Source organism: Sphaerodactylus townsendi, linkage group LG11 (assembly GCF_021028975.2).
Source record: "Sphaerodactylus townsendi isolate TG3544 linkage group LG11, MPM_Stown_v2.3, whole genome shotgun sequence".
NCBI lineage: Eukaryota > Metazoa > Chordata > Lepidosauria > Squamata > Sphaerodactylidae > Sphaerodactylus > Sphaerodactylus townsendi.
In genome coordinates this window covers 57,710,658-57,735,404 of record NC_059435.1, presented here as the reverse complement: position 1 = coordinate 57,735,404, position 24,747 = coordinate 57,710,658, and the positions used below count along the sequence as shown (strand labels likewise).

The window sequence follows — 24,747 nt, the reverse complement described above, 5'->3', positions numbered from 1 at the left end:
TGACTTCCATAACTGGGCATTGCATTGCATCATGGCAGAGCATAGTTATTTAAATGCCTCCTGTGTCAGAAAGGGGACTTCTTGCCATCCCCATTAAGTAGAATTGATAGAGGATCTAAGGGGGATCTTGTCCTTCATATTATCTAATGCAAGCTTCCAAAAGTTCTGTGTCTAATTGCCGAACCACATGTGGAGACAGAATCTTGTAGGTGATGTCTTCTCCTAATTGTTATGGTAAACCCCATAGAGACAAGGAGGGGCTGGCTTCGGCGTCATCCGGAAGTGACATCACAGCATCCAAAAATGCTGCTCTCCCTGCTCCAGTCTGCTACCATTTGCCAAAACAGTGTTGGGACCTTCAGGCTATACCTTAAATCTGCTTGTTCTAAAAGGTTCAGTTGCTTGGGGGTGGGGAGAAAGGTACTGAGTAACAAGACAGCCCGTTGAGAGGCAGCGTCTGTTAACTTTGATAGAAGAAAATCTTTGAAAGAACAGTAGAGTGTGTTAGCTGTTTTGAGAAATTTGGGGCACAATTTTTGGGGCACAATTTTTGACTGAATAAATTAAATAAAAATAAATAATTAGGATTAGGATTAAGGCAAGGGCAGCAGCTCAGGTTTGCCTTAGTGTTACATATTGTTCTAGGGCCCAGTCCGAGAATTGGGCTATGGTCAGTTGTATTTTTCGGGTTTTTGTTACAATTTTGGGAACAATTTATGACTGAATAAATTAAATAAAAATAATAAGTTACGGTTAGGGTTAAGGCAAGGGCAGCAGGTTAGCATGGCCTTACAGCGTACCAACAACTGTCTTCTACCAAGTTGGATCCAATGACTCTCTTGCCGAGCCTCCAGAAAAGAAGAAACGTTTTTCCTACTGGAAGCATTTTATCTCCATAAAAGCAAGTTTTAAAGGAAGGCTATCATTGGATACAACCCAATGTGCTGACTGGCATCTCAAGATGCCCCTCTTCTTGCCCTGTTCACTGGTTGTACACCTGACCATCTGCCAGCCCCCTCCCAGAATTTGACCACTCCCAGGTTTTGACCACTGGGGTGTGATGCCAGATGCCCCTATTATTAATTATTAACTATTTATTGTAGGATGCTGCTGCTATAGTTTTAAGGTTTTGTATTTTTAACTGGGGTGATTCGATTTGTTTTATTATGGTTGTTGTTGTTTTGTTGTACGCCACCCTGAGCCCTTTGGGGGTAGGGCGGTTTATCAAATCGAATTAATAATAATAATAATAATAATAATAATAATAATAATAATAATAATAATAATAATAATAATAATAATTCTAAAGATTTCTAGCTGTCTTCACAAGGAATACCTTCATGCCAAATGAAACCGTTAGCCAACCCAGCTCAGAGCTGTTGACTCTGAATGACAAAGGCTCTTCAGATATCTAAGCGGTACTTCTTGCCTGTCAGTTTCAATTGCTTTTTTTAAATGCATGCACTCTACATCTGGCCTATATGGAGTATCCCAAGGATGGAATGGAGGCCAAGCTGGCCTTGTTAAAGAGCCTCACTCCATAATCATGTCAAAAGTCTGGAGTGATATGAGACTAATGTTGTGTTCCACCACACAATCATCCCAGGAAGTGGGGCAACATTGGTATGAACTGTGAAGGATCTACACATTGGGCTCCTTCCACAGGGTCAAAGGCTTCTCACATTACTCAAGAAGTAGTGAAAAGAGCTGCAGAGCTTGTATTATGTGAATTCTGTGGCATGGCTCTTTCCAGTGCAACCGAAGCAATGTCAAATGCCTTTGAGATTCCAGTGGCATATTACTACTCCTCCCCATGGGGTAAATTTAACAAAGGAGAGACGCACCGCCACATCATTTGCAGGACTCAAATGGAACTTTTCTGTGACTTCCATCAAACCAACTCAGAGGGGTCTCCAATGGAGTGAGGGAGAATGAGGCAGCAGGAAGAAAGGAGGCACTGTTGCACTTTTCAACAGAGCCAATGGACTTAGTGATGTTCTCCTTGCCGGCCCAACTGGCCCCATTCTACAGGGCGTACCGCCTCTGGGGACATGGGGTAACCCATGTACCCAGGCACACATAGACCTGGGCACTGGATCCAGCTCTGGGTGATAGACCTGTATGTTGCCAGCAGCTCTGAGCAGCAGACCTGGTCCCCGGCGTTGGCTCCAAGCAGTAGACCTGGATGCTGGTGCGGGCTCCAGAAATTAGACCTGGATGCCAGCGCAGGCTCCAGATGGTAGACCTGGATTCTGGGCGGTAGACCTGGGCGCTTGTGCAGGGCGAAGGGGCAGAAAATTCAGATTTTGTCCACAGGCTCCATTTTTCCCTAGATACACCTCTGCCATCCCATCACAAGTCAACTGGCAGATACCAGATGCCTTCCCAGCATGACTTGACTGAGATGGGCAGTAACACACACTTCCTGTAGGACTTGACTGCTTGGCTCACTAGGCCCAGACATGGAGGACTGCCCACTAGGAAAAGCCCCTAGTGACCACAATGGCCAACCCACCCCTGAACTCTCCATTTATTAGGCACAATATTATATACATGTAGGGAAATTCCCATGTGAGAAGGTTTCGTTCTAGTAAGCAATTGTTATATTTGGGCTTGTGAAAGTAAGGTTAAAATTTTAAAAAAATCTGCATTATAAAGGACACTGGACAGGGAAGTCTGGATAAATCAGTTTATTGTATCTTAACTTACAAAATGGAGTAAAGAGTCACCCTTCCAGACCTTTTGAGCAGAAAATAATTCTAACTGCAGGAAACTGTTCAAAGAGCTTTCTATTATTTTTAGGTAGGATTCTATAATCCTATAAAATAGGATGAAACACCAAAGAGCTCAATGTCCAACATAAGAGGCAAGCAGGAATATTTTCAGTTCAGGATTGCTGTACTAGAAAGAGGAAAACACGCACAATTACCCTCAGAATAGATCATGTATCAAGATCAAAGCCGCGGGGGAGAACCAACAATTCCTATTATTCACACTTGCTGACCAGAGCCTGTTAGTCCTTTGACACTCATAGAGCAGACGTTAAATCAGATTTTTGTTTGTTTGTTTAATTCCACAATGGCTCCAACCTACTTGGTTCATTTGCTTCAAATGCCGTCAGACCTCCCTAATTAACATTTGTGCAGCACTGTGCTATAGAATTATGTCAAATGTACAATACAATATTTGCGCTTGAATAGCACAAAATCGTCTTCTTTACGGGATGATGGAATAAAATCTGGCATGAGGAATATTTTCTCTGCTTAGGCTTGTGTTTCTCAAAGCACCAGGTAATCTTTGTGGCTAAGGATATGCTATGGGGACAATGGCTAGACTGGAAGCTGCAGGACCTACCTATATCCCAGCACAGTTTGAATTTATGTTTCTAGACTGGGGCACATCTATTCACCATGACAGAATAGGTGGGTTGGGGCTGGAGTTCACACTGGCGACCTATGATTAACCCAGTCACATATGAATTATGGGTTTTCCTCCGTTGCTACAGTTGCAATGCCCAATTAGGATCAGAACAGGGGTATACACAAAGGGCTTCAGCTGTCTCCCCTGTGCTATTTTCCCAGCCTGGAACAGTCCCAGGGGCACCCTTTATGGAAAGCCATGTCCTCTCTGTGATACTTGTGGGTTTCCCCAACAGGTCCAATCACCCACCCCTGGAACTGTTTCAGGACTGGGAAATGGCTGAAGCCCCTTCTCCATATGGACCACAGTTCTGATCCTATTCAGCACTGCACACACAGGAATTAACACAATCACACGTGTGATTGTGTTGTATTTGACTCAGGTAGGACTGCCAACTCCGAGATGGGAAATTCCTGGATATTTGGGAGTACAGTCTGGGGAGGGTGGAGTTCTGGGAGGGAAGGGGCCTCAGCTGCATATAGTATGGAGTATAGCGTCTAAAGCAGCCATTTCCTCCAGGGAAACTTATCTCTATCCTCTGGAGATCAGCTGTAACTTCAGGAGATCTCCACCCCCGCCACCACTCCAAGTCGGAACTCCTAGGTACACAGGGGTGACCCAAATTCAATCTGTGTGCTCCTTATGAAGAGGTAATTCCAATGAGCAGATCATTGGTCTGACTTTCTAGATACTGGCCCTTGGTCCTTATCATTTCCCCTTCAATTCCTGACTTGTCATCCATGTTTGAAATGACCGGTTCTGTTTTGTGTGATGTATAGGGGCATAACTAGAGAAAATGGCACCCAGTGCAAGCATTGAAATTGCCCCCTGGGTGCCATTTTCTGTAGCTGTGCCCCAATGGAGCTGCCACCCACGTCAACGAAAGGGTGCTCTTACCTGGCCACTTTGGGGGCATGTCCCGCTTGTTTCTTCCTGCCCCTCTGTTCAGCAGGGGGACTGGCAGGGGCAATGGGAGCCGGCAGCTGAAACCCTGAATGACGTGGATCTTGGGCGTCAAGCAGACGGGAGCAGTAGCAGTGCCTCAAGGCAGAGGGCACGCAGCACCACCAGCCGCATCCTGCTTGCAGAAGTTGCAATGCTGCTGCTAGGGTGCACCAGCTCCTGGCCACCGAACGGACCAGTGACTAGGATGGCGAGGGTGACACTGCTTGTCTAGGCCTGGTCTGGCCTGCAGGGGGGAAGGGGGAGGTGGCCAAAATGCACACCCCATGTGACCCAGGCAAATGGCACCTGGAGAGAATGCCCCCTCCCCCCATGGTACACCTCTGGTGTTGTAGTGGTTGGATTGTCAGACTAGGCCAGGAGTGGCCAACCTATGGCACTCCAGATGTTCATGGACTACAATTCCCATCAGCCCCTGGGAATTGAAGTCCATGAACATCTGGAGTGCCATAGGTTGGCTACCCCTGGACTAGGCTGTAGGAGACCCAGGTTTAAATCCCCACTCTGCCACAGAAGCTTGCTTGGTCACCTTGGATCAGTCACATACTCAGTGTCACGTACACCACCTACCTCACAAAGTTGTGGTGGGGATAAAATGGAAGAGTGAGCAACGTTAGTTGCTTGGGAGCCCATTGGGGAGAAAGGCAGGGTGCAAATAATATAAGTACAATAAATAATCTGTCTGACTGCCATAGTGCAAACGCTCTTTAAAGGACCTAAACCCTTTGAGGCAGCTTGGCCTACAACATTACATCATTTTACTATTTCCAATGGGAATTACATCCACTAAGTCACTAGCGGTGCTTCAAAAACAATGAATTGAGCTACGTTCCAGCGTTTGCATCTTGAACAGTACTGCTAAGAGAATTCCATCTGCCCTAGTTTCTCAGCAGCCCCTCCCCCCACCTCTCAATTCTGCCTCAACCTACAACTGTGCAGTCCCACAGAAAGCAGAAGGTTTGCAAAATTTTAAAGTGGCGAGGGCATCTGGCCGGCAAAAATCTTGATTATTAACAATGGTGAGCAAGCAAGAACACAGCTTGACTTTCAGGTTCCTTGCTGGGTTTGCCGAGCTGGCAGTTAAGTAAACAAATCTTTTTTTCCAAATGCATGCGCTGAGGAAATTTCAGAGTGTCACGGGCTACAGGAAAACGAGGCTCCACTCCAGCTCCGATCTGCCTAGACTGCATCGTACAGGAAGGAACCTAAAATCCACATTTCAGGTAACAGGACTTTTGGGCACTGAAGAATAACGTGGAACTGTCATGAAGCAAAATCTGTCCAAGTTGCATTTATAAAACATGACCCACCAAATCCTATTTTCTGAAAATAGGACCTTTCCTTGCTCTTTATTTGGGGTTGGCAGTCCTTGCCTTCCCATCTCTCTCCTTCTCTTTCCATTTGTGTATTCTTGCTCTAAGAACATTTTATACTCTAATGCCCCTGTCCAGATCCATCACTCTGCTTGTCAGACTTTGCCAACATAGCTATACAAACAGACCTTCAGGTTACACAGCAGCAGCTACCACCTTCAGCTCCTCCTTGCGTTGTTTCGGTATCGGCATTTTCTTCAAAGCTGAAGTAAGAACCCTTCTGTTCTATTACACATTGCAGCGGAGGTGACAGTCTAGATCACAGGTGTCAAACTCATGGCCCTCCAGATGTTATGGACTACAGTTCCCCTCATCCCCTGACAGCATGATACTGGCAGGGGATGATGGGAACTGTAGTCCATAACATCTGGAGGGGCGCAAATTTGACACCTATGGTCTAGATCACAGGTGTGATCCCTTCCCCCTTGCATGCCACCCCTCCCTTCCTCCGCTCTCCTCCCTTCCCTTTCCTTGCATGCCACCCCTCCTCTCTCTTCCCTCTGCTAGGGTGAGTTGGCCATGTCCAGATACCAGGCCCCCTCCCTCCCCTCCCTTGATTGCCACCCACCCACCCACCCACCCTCCTCCCCTCCCCTCCCCTCCTCTCCCATCCCTCACTCCCCTCCCCTTGCATGCCATCTCTCCCTCCCCCCTCCCTCCACTAGGTTAGGTGGGCCATGTCCAGATGCTGGGCCCTCTCCCTTGCATGCCACCCCTCACTCCCACCCCACCCCTCCCTCACTCAGGAACTGGCTATGATCTAGATCACAGGTGTCAAACTCGCGGCCCTCCAGAAGTTATGGACAATAGTCCATAACTGTAGTCCATAACATCTGGAGGGACGTGGGTTTGACACCTATGGTCTAGACCAGGGAACTCCAGTGTGGTGCCTGAGAGTGCTGGGGGCCCACCAAGTGGCAGTCTCTGTCTAATATAGGTGGGCATAAGCCGGGCAGAAACTCAAGGGAGCCCTTCCCTCAATGTGTGTGGCCCAGGCAGGACCCTTCTTCCCTCTGCCTCCACAATGGGAGGCCCTTTCCAGCCTCATTTTTGCCTACCAGTCCACCCTGGCTTCAGCCTTCCCACTTGAACTATTTCCCAACCTGAACCAGTCCTGTGGTGGGGAGTGCTATTGGGCTTGTTGGGGAAATCCACATGTATCCCAGGGAAGTGTTGGTGTTAACATTTAAGGCTGTGAGCAGTCTTGGACGTGCTCCCCTGCGGAACCACCTCTCCCTGCCCTGCTCATCAGACCTGCTTTATGGAAACCTACTGGAGATCCCTGGCCCAAAGGCTGTCCAGCTGGCTTCTATGAGGTCCAGGGCTTTCTCAGTCCTGGTGAAATAAGCTCCCTAATGAGATCAGGGCCCTGCGGGACTTGAATGAGTTCCGCAGGGCCTGTAAGATAGAACTTTTCCGCCAGGCATTCCCATCTACCCAGCCGGCCTGACCATTATCATCCTTGGCCTCCCATGGATGCAGTAAGGGGCAGGGTGGGTTTTTTTGCTGTTTTAGTTGTTTACTGTTTTTTATTTATTACTGTATATGGAAACTGTTGTTTGCCACCCTGAGACCTGCTGGGGAGGGCGGGATATAAATTAAAATATAAATAAATAAATAAAACATTGGTTTCTCCAAACAGGGCTCTCCCAGAGAATTTTCTGGTTGCAAAATGGCAGGGAAGGGATGGCTGAAGCCTCTTCTCAACATGCACATGGTCCTGATCCTAACTGGGTAGGGGACATGCAGGAACTCAGGAAAACCCACAACTCATCAATCATTGTGTTACATCTGACATAGAGTGAGAATCACCAGAAATGCTATGGTAAAACTGTCAGTGATGTCATCCTCTCTAGGAATCACTTCACAGTTTTCCCCAGAAGTCAGGTCATATTATCAGCCTGGCAGCCATTTTTATTTTTCTCCTGCCCCTGGCTGTTTCCGCACGGGCGGAATACAGCGCCCTAGGGACGGCAAAAACGCCGTCCCTGGGGAGGAGTTCGCACAGCAGGCGCTGCTGCAATACAATTACCTTCTCCTGCTGGCTGCTGTCACGTTGTGGAGGCTAGGGGACATGCCCCCCTGGCATCCGTCTCCAGAGCTGTCGCTCTGGCCAGGGGTGTGTGTCCCCTGGCCTCCACAACGTGACGGCAGCCAGCAGGAGAAGGTAAACCAGCTGGGGAAGGCGCAGCCTGTGCGAAGGCTGTGCCTTCGCCTGCGCCCCTACCGGGACCATCTGTGCGAACAGTCCCGGGGTGTGTGTGTGTGTGTGTGTGCATCGGCATAATTTATGCCAATGCACCCCCGCTTGCTGGCCATGCGGAAACGGCCTCTGTTCCAAGCAGAGGCAGGATACTACAAGTGGGGCAGGCAGTGGCGTAGCACCCAGGGGACTGGGGGTGTCTTGCACCAGGCACACGCCGGTGCGGGAATGGGGCGAGGGCGTTCCAGGGCATTCCGGGGGCAAGCGGGGCATGACGGGGGTGGGCGGGCTGTGGCAGGGTCGCAGGGCACACACACATGCCCTGGGCACAGTTCCTCCTTGCTACGGCTCTGGGGGCAGGCATCCACCACTAGGAGACTTAAATATGAAGACCAGAGAAAAATTACTGTTTTGAAGTCATGCAGCAACCCTATGCAGATTTACTTCAGTCTTAACCCACTCTAGGCACAACCAATGACTTCCATTATGGAAATTTCATAGTGAACAGGGACTGAACCCCAGTCTCTACAGGTTCAACATTCTTAATCACTACACTACACCAGCTAGTTCAGAACCGTAGATTGAAACAATTAAATTATTAGCCCTTGTAGATCCAGAGACAGAAAGGAGAATGTGCCCCATCATTTAAGGAAAGGCAAATCTATAACTGACGTGTAGGGAAAGCAGTGATATACTGCTCTGTTCTTGCACACACTGGCTAGTAAGAAGCAAAAGGCACACTTTCCAAATCACCACCCCCTGCCTTGTCAATCAGAGCTATGCCTGAACTCTTCTGACAACCTTAGCCAAGGGAAAGCTGCAAGACAGTGTGCAGCCATGTGTGCTCTAGCTCCTAGACGAACTAGCTTCTAAAAATAAACCATTTTAAAGAAGAGTTGAATTGCCCTGTCTTAGATTTCTAAGGAAGCCCAGCCACATAAATCAGTAAATGTCAATCTCACACTTTCCTCCTCCCTCTCTATCTCCCCTGCTCAGATCTGAATGCCACCCCCTTTCCCCCCAACCCTCCTCCAAGCTCAGTTGCCCAAGGGAAACACAACAATGAATGTGCTTGGTCTGCATAGGTAGAAAATAATTTGCACAATATGCAAACCTAGTTGCCCATATTTAAGGAACTAGATTTTAGTGACCTCACTTTGGGTGGCCTGCATGCTGAGAAATCCAGCAGCTGTTTTACATAGCATTATAATACAAAACCACAATGCAAAGGGGGAAAAATATCAAAATATTTACTCTCAAACGGGGCAAGGATCATGCTGCTAGTCTTATGAGGGTAACTAGTTCAAAATAGAATTTTGAAAATATTTACAATATTTGTTTACAAATCAAATCTGCTTAAAAAGAGGTATGTTTCACAGAATTCTCCAGAGTATCACAGACGACAAACCACAGGGCAAAAATTCCTTAAGTGATTATATAATCCCAGAGTTGCAGGCCATTGGGAATATGCCGTATAACCCTGATAAGGATGAAAAGGAATCTTGCATTATTCATGCTCTCTGTCTAGCTTTCCAACTGAAGCAAAGGCACTTACTCTGAAAGCTGTTCACCGAAAATATTTCGGGATGATAGAATCCAGCCTTGCAAATGCATTTGTAGGCTCCCAGCACAAATCCAAGACCTTTAATTGGCATACACTGTAAGAAAGAAAGATAGGCAGACAAATGAAAAAAGATGCCCAATCCTTTATCTTGTATTGTACATCTCATCTTAAGCCTGGCAATATAAAAAGGAGTTTCTTTCAGTGAAGGTAAAACAGGATTAAAAGAATCTGAAAGTGTCAACAATTCAAAAGTGTATAGTTGTTTACAGACAGAAAGTTCAGCATCAGAACTATTTCCCCATCAATATATTGAAGAAATGTTTAAGAAGAAGGGAAGCCAACTGCATGCTGGGAAATTCCTGGATATTTGGACATGGCTCAAGGGGAAGGGAGACCCTGGGGAGGAATAATACCACAGACTCCACCCTCCAAAGCAACCATTTCATCCAGAAATTATTGTTTGTAGTCTAGAGATTAGTTGTAATTCCAGGAGATCTCCAAACCCCACCTGGAGGGTGACAACACTAATAAGAAGAGAGACCAACAAGTCTGGCAGCAATGAAAACAGTCCCTCTAGCTTAAGATTGATTTCATGAGCACTGTGGCATTCCTAATTTGACAGAAAAAGCATCCTCACTTCTTGAATATTTTCTACAAATCTGTCCCACATTTCCTCTGCTTGAAAAAAGGACCTTTTCTTTAGATTTATAAACACCTCAGTATAAAAACCTCAGCCTACAATATTGCAGTATATGTTTAATTAGCAGGGAAATCAGAACTATTTAGTTCAACATAGCGTCAGCATAACAATATATCTAATTCTCAACTTAGCCAAATCTGGGTATATTTAAATCTGGAGACTGGAGCCATGAACAGAAAAAGACAGATCTTTCTACAAGCCTGAAAAACCCCATGTTTGCAGAAAATCTGCAATCTGAAAAAACAAACAAACAACACTGAGGAGTTAATAAACCCCCAAATAATAGAAGCAGCATCTCTAGCTTTAAGAAACACATATCTTCTGTGGCTGTTGCTAGGCTATTAAAACAGTATTGCCAGTTAAAGCCTTGGTTTCTGTCAGTAAAAGGTAGGTTACCTGATGGGTGGGTAGAAGAGAAAGAAGCAGGAATGGGGGGGGGGAGTTATGGGGGATTTCAAGTAACAGAAGGTAACGGAGGAGGGGAAAATGTGATGACACCCCAGAAGTTCTTGTGAATTCTCCACTTCCATCTAATTCTAAGTCAATGCCTGCTTTGTACAGATTTTTAGGACGTTAATATAGTCTAGGGAACAGGTGTCAAACTTGCGGCCCTCCAGATGTTCATGAACTACAATTCCCATCAGCCCTTGCCAGTATAGCCAATGCTCAGGTTGGGAGAGACTGATGGGAATTGTAGTTAATGAACATCTGGAGGGCCGCAAGTTTGACACCCTGGTCTAGGGAGACCAACTCTGGTGTGAGGGAGTCTCCTTCTTTGGAGGTTTTGAATGGCCATCTGTCAAGGATGCTTTGATTGTGTATTCCTGCACAGCAGGGAGTTGGACTTGATGACCCTTGTGGTCTCTTCCCACTCTGTTTAGGACTGCCCTGCCAGTAACAGATGTAGGCTACTTCCACATGGCGTCTTCATTTGATTCTTTGCTGCCCCGTATGTGGACTCACTCAATGCAGCAATGGAGCATCCTCACAGCAGTTTTCACTACCCTTTCTCTGCCTCATTCCTCTGCAGCTGCCATTCTCATTCCTCCCATACTACCAGAGGGCCTTTTCAGGACTTTTTTCTCAATTTCTATAGCAGTGCATCAATTATTGATTAATGAGCAAACACATGGAAAAAGCCATTTGGTGACATGTGGGAAGGTGAGAAATGGCAGGGATGGGGGGTGGGTGGGTAGGAGAAATGATTCTGATGTGGGCAGGCCTAGGAAAAATCGTACTTCCCGTCCAACTTCCAGAGGTAAGGGAAAGGAGTCTGTTAGCCCCTTTGGGTCTCCTTACAGGAAAGAAGGGGTGGGGTTATAAATCCACGCTCCTCCTCCTCTTTGTCAATGGCTGAAAACAGTGCTAATCTGGACAGCATTTGGTCAGAGGTGTAGCAGGGGGGGAAGTGCCTGGTGCACTGGTGCGTCCTCCGCCCCCATACCGCCCCGGAATGCCCCTGCCATGCCCCCGGAACGCCCTTGCCACACCCCCACAGGAGCGCGCGTCCAGTGCATCTCATCCCTCCATCCCTTGGAGCTCCGCCTCTGCATTTGGTTTACTTTTTTTTGCTATTTTCTTCAATATGTGGAATTGTTGAATATTTACAGTTCACTGTTAAGCTTTCTGATTTAAAATGTTGGTGCCTTCCTGCCATTTGATTTCATTGTTTCAATTGTAGTTGTGCCTATTTTTTTTAAGTGCAAGTGTAACCCCCATGCTCAGAATGGGTTGACCCAGAAAGGGGTGGAGACTCAAAGCAGCAGAAGGCTGCAGAGCTCATGTAGTTTGGAGGAGACAAGGCTGTCAGACTCGGACCTTGGTTTGTATAAGCCCTTAACACCTTGTTAAGGTAACTGCAATGTTGTTGGGAACTAGTGGGAAGGTAGTTGTTTGTTTTTGCTATGTTGTAAATGTTGGAGTTTATTGTTTCAGGGTTTTTTAATGTTTGTAATGGGTGAGAGTTCTCCTGGAAACCTTCATCATGTTGAATCCTGTTCATCAAGCCCTTGGAGTCTTCAGGAGCCAACCCACTTGCAAAGAAGAATTGGACTTGGCAGTATCAGTAGACTGTAAATATAAGGACTTGAAAATGCAACCTGAACAGGACCTTGAAGTGTGATGTTAAATGTTGATGTTATATGTTTTATGTTAAGAAAGTAAACCATTTTGTTTTTAAAATTTGTTGTTGCAAACTCATTCCAAGTTCTGCCCCACAGAACCCACGGATAGAGGTTACACAAGCAGCCTCAAAAGGCCAGATAGGAATAGTTTAATAAACAATGGAAAGTCAACATTGGGGTGGGAAGTGAGGGGTTTCCCTTTTAGACCCGTCAAACCTGATGGTCCTAAGGCTCATTCAGTATAAAAGGCAGGAGGTATTTAAATAGAAATATTTAAATAGAAATGTTCATGCTATTATTAATAATTTCTGAATGCATGTTTTCCTTACCAAAAACTTCAAAGGTTTGCTGTGACCGTCACAGAAAACAACACCATTGTTTCAGAAATGGGTAAAGACTGGGTAAAGACAAGTTATCAAAGCACTACAGACAGGGCAGGTGGGGGAGAAAATAAAAGGGAAAACTAAAGCAAAACACTCCCTTCATACAGCTTTCTATTCCAAGGATACTGTTAGTTTCCTTCCCCACAATAACCTAGAAACCTACTTTCCCCCATTATAAATGCTGAATACTTTTAGCCCTGCCATACAGCTACAGGCAGTTCAAATGCATGCCTATTTTCAGTGATATCACAGCAGAAAGCAGCCACAGGGAATGGGGGGAGGGCTTATCTAAAGTATCTGTTGCTTCATGAAATTATTTCCAGTGCCAGCAGCAAGAATGTGCCAAACAACGGGCAACACAGAATCAAAAGTCTCCCCCCCGCCATCTCACGGTAAGGATATGCAAAATAATTTAAGGAAGAAAGGGAAGCCAGAGGAAGAACTCTCACTTGCAGAAATCTGATTCTGCCCGTCTTGAAATGGGGCTGTAGTTTAAGGGACTCATTCAAGGCTGGATGGGGCAGTCCATCCAGGAAATTGTCCTAACTGAGCAGGTGTGGCAGCTATCAGGCTTCTTCCTTGTACCTTTCAACAAGGTTTCATAGGTTCAGAGATGTTAGTCCCTTAGGGCGGAGGCAGTCTCAGGAGCAGCTTGGGAGTCCGGATGGTAAAGACAATACGCTCTGTGTAAAATTCTATCCTATTTTGAAAGCTTGAGTAGTTACCAGCAAATCAAGATGAATCCTAAATGCTTGTGGTTTGGGCCTCATTAGCCCATTCTGCACAGGCAACACAAATGGATTAATTGAACCTGTGTTGCCTGTGTCTCTGTATGCACAGTGGGTGCAGAAGCCATCCAAAATCACTGGGATTCTGGCGTCACTGTGGTTCCTTTTGAACTGTGCATGTGAGAATCGCCCCCATCTGAGTATCCCCCCCACCCGAGAATCCCTCACACACACTAACAGGTGTAGGGGTGAGCCCGCGAACCCAGCAGAACCGTAGAAGGAGCGCCTGGCATGCCGGTGCTGGCTACGGCCTTCTGGGCGCACACGCTCCCCCAACCCCCGCTCCCCCATGAGTCACGGGTCATGAACTACCTGACTCGCGGTCACCAGGTGTCCCACACAAAGGGACAAAAGGGGCTCTTGCCCTCAGGTGAGGATTAGACCCAGACACGGATGCTTCCTCCCGCACGTAGCAGCCCGATGAGATCATGCATCACATGATGATCTCCCGTTCTCCCGCTCTCCCGACCTCCCGCTCTCCCGCCTGCCCGACCCCTTTACACGCCCCCAGTGAAACCCTAATAAAAGGTGCGAGGGGCGAGCACACGGCAGAGTTGCCAGGATCACGGGATCCCGCGCTTCCTGCTGCTGGCGCTCTCCACCAGATGAAATCTCCGCGTCTCGTCTCTTCCTTGGGGCCTCATGGGCAAGACTACAAGCAGGTACAAAGTGGCGGCCTTCTAGAGAATCCACTCTAATGGTGCCTGGAAAATCCACCATAATGGTAGATGAAAGGAGGGGGTGATAGAACACTTCCTGCTTGCCTCAATTTGAATTAAGGCAAGCAGGAAGCATCTGAAACCCAGGTTAAAGGGGGGAAATTTGCTAATTCAGCAACTTTCATTTAACCTGGGTTCAGCCAAATAAAATGGGTTAGAAGCTTTTGGGGGGGGTGAGTTCTGTGGGAACTTCTCTCCCATAATGCTTTATTCACGCCCCTGTACCCGTTATTTTTGGCCTGTGCAGAATCACCCTTCAAATATCTCACTAACTTATGATCTATTCCTGACTTCCAGGGTAATCCTAACAGACTCAGAAGAGGTTGTAATTCTGCTTAGGATTGTCCTGTATCATCGTAGTCTGCCTGGGCGCATATACCTGGTACACCTGCTGTCTGTTAAACTCTTCAAGCCTGAGTCAACCTTGAGCCGGCTACCTGAAACTGACTTCCATTGGGATCAAATTCAGGTTGTAAGCAGAGCTTTGACTGCAGTTCTGCAGCCTGCCACTCTGGGGTAGGGGTCCTTGGAAAACCATGACATGGGTTAAAATTGAAGAAAGGGAGGCAGAAAATTACATACTACAATGTGCTCCACAGCATCTGTTGTTCTATCAAATCTGCTACACTCTTCCTTGTGTATGAACAAGTCTCCAAATTATTCAGAAGAAGAAATATTGGGTCTCCAAGGATGAAAAGATAAGCATTGTCAAAATCATCAGCATTATTAGGATTTGAGGCCCTGGAGATAGATTGGACTTCCCACAGCTTCCCCCGCTTTGCAAAAATATAAACACATTACTTATCCCCATCTTTAAAGATATACCCAACCTTCCCCTCCTTCTTTCCTCTCTCCTGCCTCCATTAGACTTCAACAAAAATACTCATGTTACCAAATATATTAAGTACTTCCACAATACATTTAGTAACATACACATAACGGAACAACGAAGCTGCCCTTTTAGGAAGCCCGGGTACCGCTCCTACCACAGTAGGGATCCTGAGCCACTGCCTGAATAATCCCAAATAAAACCAAATGTTTTCAAGGGTTTTCAGTTTCAGAACAATTGGCTGGTATGGGGAAATTCTCTAATATGTATTTGACTGAAAAAAACCTTAAAAATATTGCTAAGATATTTTTCTGGTATTTTTTTCAACTCTGATGTACTGAATACACATCCCCAGTTTCAAATTTCATTTTTCCCCATTCATGCCTTTATTCTTAGCCAATGACTTCCTGACATCCTGCATTTGTGATTTTTTTTAAAAAAAACCTTCTTTTTAAGGAAGCCAGGGAAAAATCGAGCACTTGGGCGTGGAATATATTATATTACCATGACTTAAAATGGCCTTCCACATTCCTCAGCCCCTTACTGGTGACAACAGCGATAAGGGACGACGGTACCTCTAGGCAAGAACAGATTATGCATGTGATATGGTACTTCATTAGGAAGGAGGCTGTGATGTGCGTAATTTGTTCTACAAGCTGAAGATACCTCTTAATTCATTTTGCTGAATAGTTTAATGCTTATGCTCACGAGCAGTTGCCAAAATGATCTGAAGAACAGACAACTCAGCTGGAATGCTGAAAATTATGTTTGGTCCATAGGAGGCACAGAAAGAGGTAATGGAGCTCAGAGGGAAGTTAAAACAATGGACTTTAGAATGCAGAGGGTTGGGGGGGTAGTGTAACATGATGCTCTTGGCTATAGCACTGAGCAGAACGGCCTTGGTTCAGTGTTAGAGCATCTTCTTTGCAGGCAGATGGTCCCAGGTTGTATCCCCAGCAACCCTAGTTAAATGGGTCAGGAAGGAGCTACCGGTAATAAGAAAGACCTCTGTTGGAAACACTGGAGAGCCGCTGCCAGACTTGGCCCCTTTTGCACATGCAGAATAATGCACTTTCAATCCACTTTCAATGCCCTTTGCAGGTGGATTTTACTGTGCAGAATAGCAAAATCCACTTGCAAACAATTGTGAAAGTGGATTGAAAGTGCATTATTCTGCATGTATGAAAGGGGCCGAAGTAAAATAGATCTTGATGGACCTGTGGTCTGATTCAGTATAAGACATCTTCATGTGATTCATATATATCAATAGCATAAATGCTGATCATGGGAGGGGGAAAAGATTGGACTGTACCCACTGTCCTGCATGTTTGCAGGTATGCACAGATCATGTAAGTGTACCAGCATTTGCAAACAGAGATCTTTTTCTATTATTAAAAACCCTGGAGGGTTTTCAGTGTTCCCAACCATGTGGAAATAATAATGTGTAAGTCCACCAGTGCTTATATGGAATCTATGCATATCTTTAAATTAATGTGCATAAATAGGGCTCAAGACCTGTTCCTCCTTCCTCATGCATTTTCATTCTACCCACATGTTTTCTGAAAACTGCTGACAATTTCATAACCTTTCATGCACCATGGAAGGCTGCAGCAACCTAACGGATAACTTCATGTCAAGACTACCCAAGATTTGCATTCCTATCTTCACTAGAAACTATGTTCTTCAGACAGTTCCCTTGTCGCTGCCTGTTCTTAAGATCCAACAACACTACATTGATAGGGCCTGTAAGACAGAGCTGTTCCACTAGGCATACGGTTGAGGTAGCTACAGTTTGTCTCAGCCTCCCCCTCTTCCATCTTTCTCCACCCAGCGTGGTGCAGTAGTTAAGAGCAGGTGGATTCTAATCTGGAGAACTGGGTTTGATTCCCCACTCGTCCACCTGAGTGGCAGAGGCTTATCTGGTGAACCAGATGTGTTTCTGCACTCCCACATTCCTGCTGGGTGACCTTGCGCTAGTCACAGTCCTTCAGAACTCTCTCAGCCCCACCTACCTCACCAGGTGTCTGTTGTGGGGAGAGGAAGGGAAAGGAGCTTGTAAGTGTTGTTGGTGTTTGTTTTGTTTTTGGTGAGTCCTTTAGAATTGGGAGAACAGGGGAAAAGTGCATTTCAGGAAGTATGTTGATGAAAAAAGAGCACCAGAACAAATGGACCAAGGCTGCATCCACTTATAAGTAGAATAAACATAAGTAGAATAAATGAACAGAATACAATAAATAACAAATCACTGGAGATTGTACAATCATTGTGCCACCACAGTTATCCACAGCTGGATTTTCCCGTGTGGCAAGATCATCTGGGAAGTGAACGACTGCTCCAGTGCAATGATGGTGCAATGTCCAATGATGGGTCAAGCAGAGATAAACACACCTGTACAAGTAAATTTTAAAAGACCCAACATGAGATGGATTGGCTCTATAAAGGAAGCCCTAGCCCCCTGTTTGCAAAGCTTGGGCCAGGCTGCTAACAATAGGGCATTTTGGAAGACACTGAATCATAGGGTCAGCATGAGTCAGAAGCAACTTGACAGCAACTTGACAGTATAAGCTTTTGAGAGTCAACACTCCCTTCGTCAGATACCTAGTAGGAATGGAGATCTTTATATCCCTTTCAGAAGCTGAGGTGGATGTGGTAAAGTAGGAACTCAGGATGCAAAAATAGCATGCACATTGTAATCAGCTTGATTAAAGTAGACGGGAAATGGTTTGAGGCAAAAAAATAGAATCTGTAGTGAGATAAGAATTCTGTATCCTTACTCAGCTCTGCAACAATTGCTGTAATCTTCCCTTGAAGTTTCCTTTGCTTGAGGACTGCCCCACTTAGGTCAGCAATAAGAATGACTTGGAACATTAAACTGTTCTCCCACTGGTTTTTGGATGAATGTTTCCATTTTATCGTAATGGCTGTTAGTTGGTGTTTTAGTCATGCGGCGTTTAAACTTTTTTTAGTGATAAACTGACCTCCTTTTTTGTTAGCTGCCTCTGGGCTCTGCAGCTGAAAGGTGGTATACATCTTTTAAAAATACATTTAATTGCATATTTTAAAAATGTATTTCAAAATATAGGTTCATTTGTACAAATTCAAATTGCATTTGAACACAGGCTGCACCCCCGCCCTCCAAAAAAACCTGAAATCTGTGAAGCTGCATTTCGAGATACATTTGTTGAACAGCCTGCAGGTTTTTAACTTATGCATTCAACTTATGCAAAAAGAAATCTGGACCATTCATTTAATACAAACATAAGATTGTGCTCTGGAGGGTATGTGAAATAGACCAGGGTTGGAAGGTGTTGCTCCTTGGACAGTATCACCAGCATATCTGAATTCTCTGCAAAGTGCTATTAAGCCCTGATTAAATATTAATTGAAGAAATGTAGTAGTTCAACATTTGACCAAGGGAATGCCATTAGTGAATTCTGATTTTTCTGCCAAGAGGAAGGGAGTGGGAACCAAGCGCTGCAAAATTCAGGAGACTTTAATTCAGAATGAAAGGTCCAAGGTGGATAACGCTTCAATTAAGCCACTTCAATATGCCCAACATGCTCAGATAGAAGCCTGCAATACCCATTCATAACAGGCAAAGGCATATTAGTACTTTGAACCCCTTCAATATGAGAAAATGCAACTTAATCAATGTTGCTAGAGTTCACCACTTGATTACCCTCTTGACTCGCATCCAAAGCAAAAAAAATCCATAGCAAAAAATTGCCCCTACGGAGCATTCAGAAGAGGAAAGCGATAGAGATGTGTTTACAGCATTCAACATTTCTTTACTTCAGGAATTTATTTATTTATTTAAAGTATTTACACCTCACCTTTTTATAGTCGCAATCAAGGTGGCTTACAAAACACAACACCATACAATCACATGTACAATAATACAACCAACAACAAACCGAATAAAATACAATAAAATTACTCCATACCATAAAATAATCCAGCATACAATAAAATGTACCTATAAAACCTAAACTGCAGCTTATTACAAGCTAGACATTAACAGCTGTTTGAAATAAAAATGTCTTCACCTGACAACGAATGAATAGCAAGGAATGAGCCTACTGGGCTTCCATAGGAAGAGCATTCCAAAGTCTGGGCGCCACCACCAAGAAGGATCTTTCCTGGGTCCTTACACTTTTTCTCTTAAGGACATTCAATTCATTTATCGCATTTATCAGCTTGCATCTGAACACATGAAGCTCGGTATACTGAATCAGACCACCAGTCCATCAAGATCAGTATATTCAATCTGGCAGCAGCTCTCCAGGTCTCAAGCATTCTTCCACATCATCTGCCACACCCCCTCCCCACTTTTCTTCTAAAGCTCTCAGGGTGGTTATGGTTTCTCCCAATCGTGTGCCGTAGATTGATCTGACAGTGCCATTCTATGGAAAGTTACATCCTTCTCCATTGGTGGATTCGGTGTCCTTAGAAGAGTATAACTGTGCTTAGGTCCTGTGGGTCTTCTGAACAGATGGAATCTAGATACAAAATTTAGCCATTTCCTGTGCTCTAGTTTTGTACTTGTGAAAAAAAACATGAGGAGTTCCACTGAACCTGAACACTGTTTTGTAATTTCCAGTAAAAGTCATTAACCGGCTTGTGTCATCGGTTATTTCTCTGGACCAAAAGGGCCACCTTCAATCTCTGAAACTTTCAAAGCAACACCTGTACAGGAAGGGCACACAAAGTTGAACTGGTGACTGCAATTCTGCCATTTTATAGGCAAAAATCCACCAGGTAAAGATTTCCTCATTTATGTTCAGTCTAGTGTAACCTTGTCAGAGTTTGGAAGCTAAGGAGGTTTGGCCGCAGGACGACAGACATCCACAGTAGATTGGAGTTGCTACCCTGTTTCCCCGAATATAAGATATCCCCTGAAAATAAGATGTAGTAGAGGTTTTGCTGAAGTGTGAAATATAAGGCATCCCCCGGAAGTAAGACGTAGCAAAGTTTTTGTTTGGAAGCATGCCCGACGAACAGAACACAGAAAAATAAGACATCCCCTGAAAATAAGACATAGGACATCTTTGGGAGCAAAAATTAATATAAGACACTGTCTTATTTTCGGGAAAACATGGTATGCAAAGGAGGGAAAGGTGAGGCAAGCCACCCGTGCTCAGCCCTAGCTTTGAAAACCTCACAGCCCTGTGCATAATTACACTATATTGTTATATTTACACTCAAGGAAAAGCTGTGAAGGTGGAATATTTGCCTGTCATGAATCTGTGAGGGGCTTGTCAGATAGGCAGCACCAATGCTACATCAGAGTTTCTCAGAAACGTGAGGTTGAAAGCAAGCAAGATCCTGTCAGGAATAAATACCGTACAGGCAATCCTGCCATGCACCCAAAGCATGTTTTTACAAAAGAGCTTTAGCCAGTCTAAGCTCAAATTAAAATGTCTTTTGGCCCTAATTAAGTTAGGTCTGTTTGAATCCTACTGATTCTATTGGGGAGTTCTGGATGTGCTCCGAGGTGGAATCCAACAGGTTCTCACAGGTTCCCAAGAGTAGGTTACTGATTATTTGTGTGTGCCAAGAGGGGGTTACTAATTGGTGATTTTGCCACGTGATTTTTGCCTTAGTTACGCTCCTCCTCCGCTCCTCAGCAGTAGCGCACAAAACTTGATGCAGTCTAGCAGGAGGTGCACTGGCTTGCGTGGCAGCCTGCGCCTGCATGCATTTGTTTCCTGCCCAAGGACCGGCGTAGCAGCTGCGTCCTTGCCACAGCCCCGCCCAGGAATGCCCCGCCCCCGGAATGCCCGGCCACGCCCCCGTTGTGCCCCACTCAGTCCCATTGGCGCTACGCCACTGTTTGAATCCCACCACCATGGGAACCTGTTACTAAAATGTTTGGATCCCACCACTGGATATGCTTAATTATCTGCCATAGAAATCAGTGGGATTTATAAATGTGCTCAGCTCTGGCAGGATAGCCCAACAATTGTACAGGAAGACATGAGAGGTGGTTCAAGCGGATGCCTACCATTCAACAACTAATATTTCGACCCTATGCATATTTAATAGGGAACAAGTCCTGTTGAACTCAGTGGGGCTTATTTTTGAGAGGATGCAGAAGTAGGCAGTGCATGATAGGGAAACAGGTGGAGCCTGCGTGTATTTACTCAGTCACCACTCAACTATCTTCAATGGGACTTGTGTTCAGATTAGAGTTTTCAGAATTGCATTCATGCAGGCAGATCTCAGGCAGGCCCCACGGTGCTCAACATTCTTACTCCCAAGTCACTGCATTCAGGACTGTAGCCTTAAATCCTAGTGCTTATTTTGTCTCTTTCTGATTGTTCATGATAGAGGAACTGAGGGAAACTGATAGATTTCCCTCTTGACTCTCCTTCTTCTTCTTCCAGAGAGGTTTCTAGTGAAGTCATCAAAAGTGCAAGCTGCCAGGACAGCCAAGCAGTGAATTCCAGCACGAACAGCAGCAGTGGTGATTAAAAAAAACAACTGGTGTTGAAAAAGAGACTTTGTGCTCCACTGCTTTTGTCTTCCACATGCAGGAGTCATAAATCCCAAAGCGCCCTTTGGAAATTACCACCTGGTGGCTGCTGCTGCAGAGAGCTCCCGCCTTCACCTGGGAGGTAATCAGAGGAAACCATGCCATCAGGGGGAAAAAAATCACAGCTGGCTGAATGTGCACGGTTCATTCTCCCTAGTGAGAATGATCTATAGCTCAGGTGCAACTGGCAACTGGAAATGTTGCTTCGTGCAACACTATGTTATCCATTTGCTCAGGCACAGCAGTTGAATGTAGTTAAAGGCCGCAGAGGAATAATGAGAAGGCAGGGGAAATGGAGTGAAACTCCTCAGGCAGCCAGCAATCAAGAGGGAGGCAGCTTTACAGGCTGGTTTGTTGATTTGTCCCTGAAAACTATTTGCATGAAACAATATTTTTCCCCAAACTCATTTCTCTGTCCTCTGTGAGCACGAGCCTCGAATTTCCAAAGCAAAGGCCAAAGAATAGCAAGACTAGAATGTACACTGACCCATGACACCTCTTCAGTGGCGTAGCAGGAGCAGCAGTGGCGTAGTAGGTTAAGAACAGGTGCATTATAATCTGGAGGAACCGGGTTTGATTCCCTGCTCTGCTGCCTGAGCTGTGGAGGCTTATCTGGGGAATTCTGGCTTATCTGAAGAATTCAGATTAACCTGTGCACTCCCACACACGCCAGCTGGGTGACGTTGGGCTAGTCACAGCTTTATGGCGCTCTCTCAGTCCCACCCACCTCACAGGGTGTTTGTTGTGAGGGGGGAAGGGCAAGGAGATTGTAAGCCCCTTTGAGTCTCCTACAGGAGAGAAAGGGGGGATATAAATCCAAACTCTTCTCTTCTTCTTCAAGTGCAATGGCCTCAATTCAAAGAACTGCTTCCAGGGAACTACATGCTCAGGGAGACGTTTCAACCTCCTCAGAGGGGTGGTCTTAGTGATACTGGGGACCTGGGCAAAGTCCAGGATGGGCCTCCAAAATCACTGCCAGCTCCCATCTCCAGGGGCCAGAGAAGGGGGTGGCCTTCAATCCATGAGAGGGGGGGGCAGGATCCCTGCTGCCAGCCAACTGCCCAAGCCCCAGTGAACGAGGCAGCAGAACTCTACACTTCTTCCTTTCCCCCCTCTTTGCGGGGGTGGGACCGTGGATAGTGGGGGTCCTTCAAGTAGTGGGGCCTGGGGGCAGCTGCTCCAGTTGCCTATTGGCTAAGACTGTCCCCTATTTAATCAAATGTCTATATCTATTGAAAAAATGTTCCCAAATAAGTTGTAGTTCACCCATATGCCAGAGCAGCAACAGGAGTGTTATTTTTTTAAAAGAGAAATCAGTGACCCAACCATTCTTCAGGTGAGGGGTCACGTTTGTCATCAAAACCAATGGCAGTGATGACCAAACTGCCCGCCTGATACAATCACATGCTGTAACAATACTGAAAGACACAAACAACATTTTTAACAGAGAAAATGAAGCACGTCCCAAGTGAATAAATCAGCCAATTTTTGTAGCCAGCCCCAGCATTCCTCTATGCCATTACTTAGGAGTAAATATGCATACAATTTGGTTGTAAAAATCCAAAGGGACCTGTTTAAATTAAGCAAGCTAAACCCAGATAAAGCTCCTGAGCATATACTGCATAATGGCCCTGTATGCATGCAGTGCTTATGTAACCTCAGCTTGTGGGTTCTGTGGGGCAGTACTTGGAATGAGTTGCAACAACAATTTTTAAACAACAAAATGGTTTACTTTTCTTTACAATTAACACTTTTAAAACATCAACATTTAACGTTACAATTCAAGGTCCTGTTCAGGTTGCATTTCAAGTCCTTCTATTTACAGTCTACTGATATTGCCAAGTCCAAATTCTCCTTTGCAAGTTGGCTGGCTCCTGAAGACTCCAAGGGCTTGATGAACAGGTTGCAACATGATGAAGGTCTCCAGGAGAACTCTCACCCATTACAACCACAAAAGAAAACCCTGAAACAATAAACTCCAACATTTACAACACAGCAAAACAACAACTACCTTCCCAGTAGTTCCCAACAATATTGCAATTACCTTAACAAGGTGTTAAGGGCTTATAGAAATCAAGGTCCGAGTCTGGTAGCCTTGTCCTCTGCAAAAGAGCTCTTGCAACCTCTCTGCTGCTCCGAGTCTCCACCCCCTTACTGGGTCAACCCATTCTGGGCCAACCCATTCTGGGCATGGGGGTTACACTTACACTACAGCTATCAGCTTCACAGTGTGTTTTTTCCGCTTTTTTGTTTACCCACCTGGTAAAATGGAACCTCCAGCTGGGGAGGTTGCTTTCTGCTGTCTTTGCATGTGTGTGTTGCTTTGGGTGTTATTTTGCTAGACCATATACATTCCATGTGGATTTCACTGGTCTATTGCTCCAGTGATAGACTAGAAGTGTTAAAATAAAAAAGAAATAAAGTTCTTTTGATTGCTCTGAACTGCTGCCCCGAAGAGTGGGTTGAACTGCGGGTGGGTGGGGGGAAGTTAGGGAGGAGCAAGGAAACCTGATGGAAGCCAAACCCATGCTGTCTCCCTTGGCTTTCCCTGCAAAGAGAGAGGAAAGGACATGCTTTCAGAGGTTTCAGAAACCACGCAGACTCTCTGATCTGAGGCATGGTGCGGTTGGGGAAGGGGAAATGTGTGAGTTACAGAAAATCCAACCCAGAGGGAATGTACACTCAATGCGAAGCAGACCACAAGTGCATAAATGGCCAATGACTGAGAACCTTCAGAGATGCTGGCTCTTTCATGTCAAGTAAGTTTGCATACTCTAATCCACGTCAAGAAATTTCCCTGGAGGGATGACACAGAAATTTCCCTAATATTAACAACAACAGTAGGTGGTTAGTTAGACAGGTGCTGGTCCTGCTACTTGATCACCCTGTTCCCACTCGCATACATATCCCAATAGAAACTGCATATTTAGCAAGTCCATCGCTGCAATGGCATATGTTAGAAGAACAGCATTCCCAGGCACAGGAAATGAGGTTACAATGTTCTGGCTTCATGTACTCCTGGGCTCTGGTTGTTGTGAGGCAAACGAGCAGATACAGAAGGTGTGATCAGTCAACAACGAGCTTGCCAGGCTAGTGAAATTAGCCTTGTTTTATCTCCCTCTCCGGCAGTACAGCTAGCCGCTAATG

At 45.5% G+C, this 24,747-nt stretch overlaps 1 protein-coding gene across 1 annotated transcript in view; it reads right to left on the bottom strand.

Moving 5' to 3' along the window:
- The window catches only part of GPR158 (G protein-coupled receptor 158), a 144,063-nt gene that overhangs the window by 71,340 nt on the left and 47,976 nt on the right, over positions 1-24,747 (bottom strand). The window contains exon 3 of the mRNA XM_048510806.1: positions 9,515-9,617. Coding sequence (XP_048366763.1) covers positions 9,515-9,617 — 103 coding nt within the window. The remainder of the gene's footprint in view (positions 1-9,514; positions 9,618-24,747) is intronic.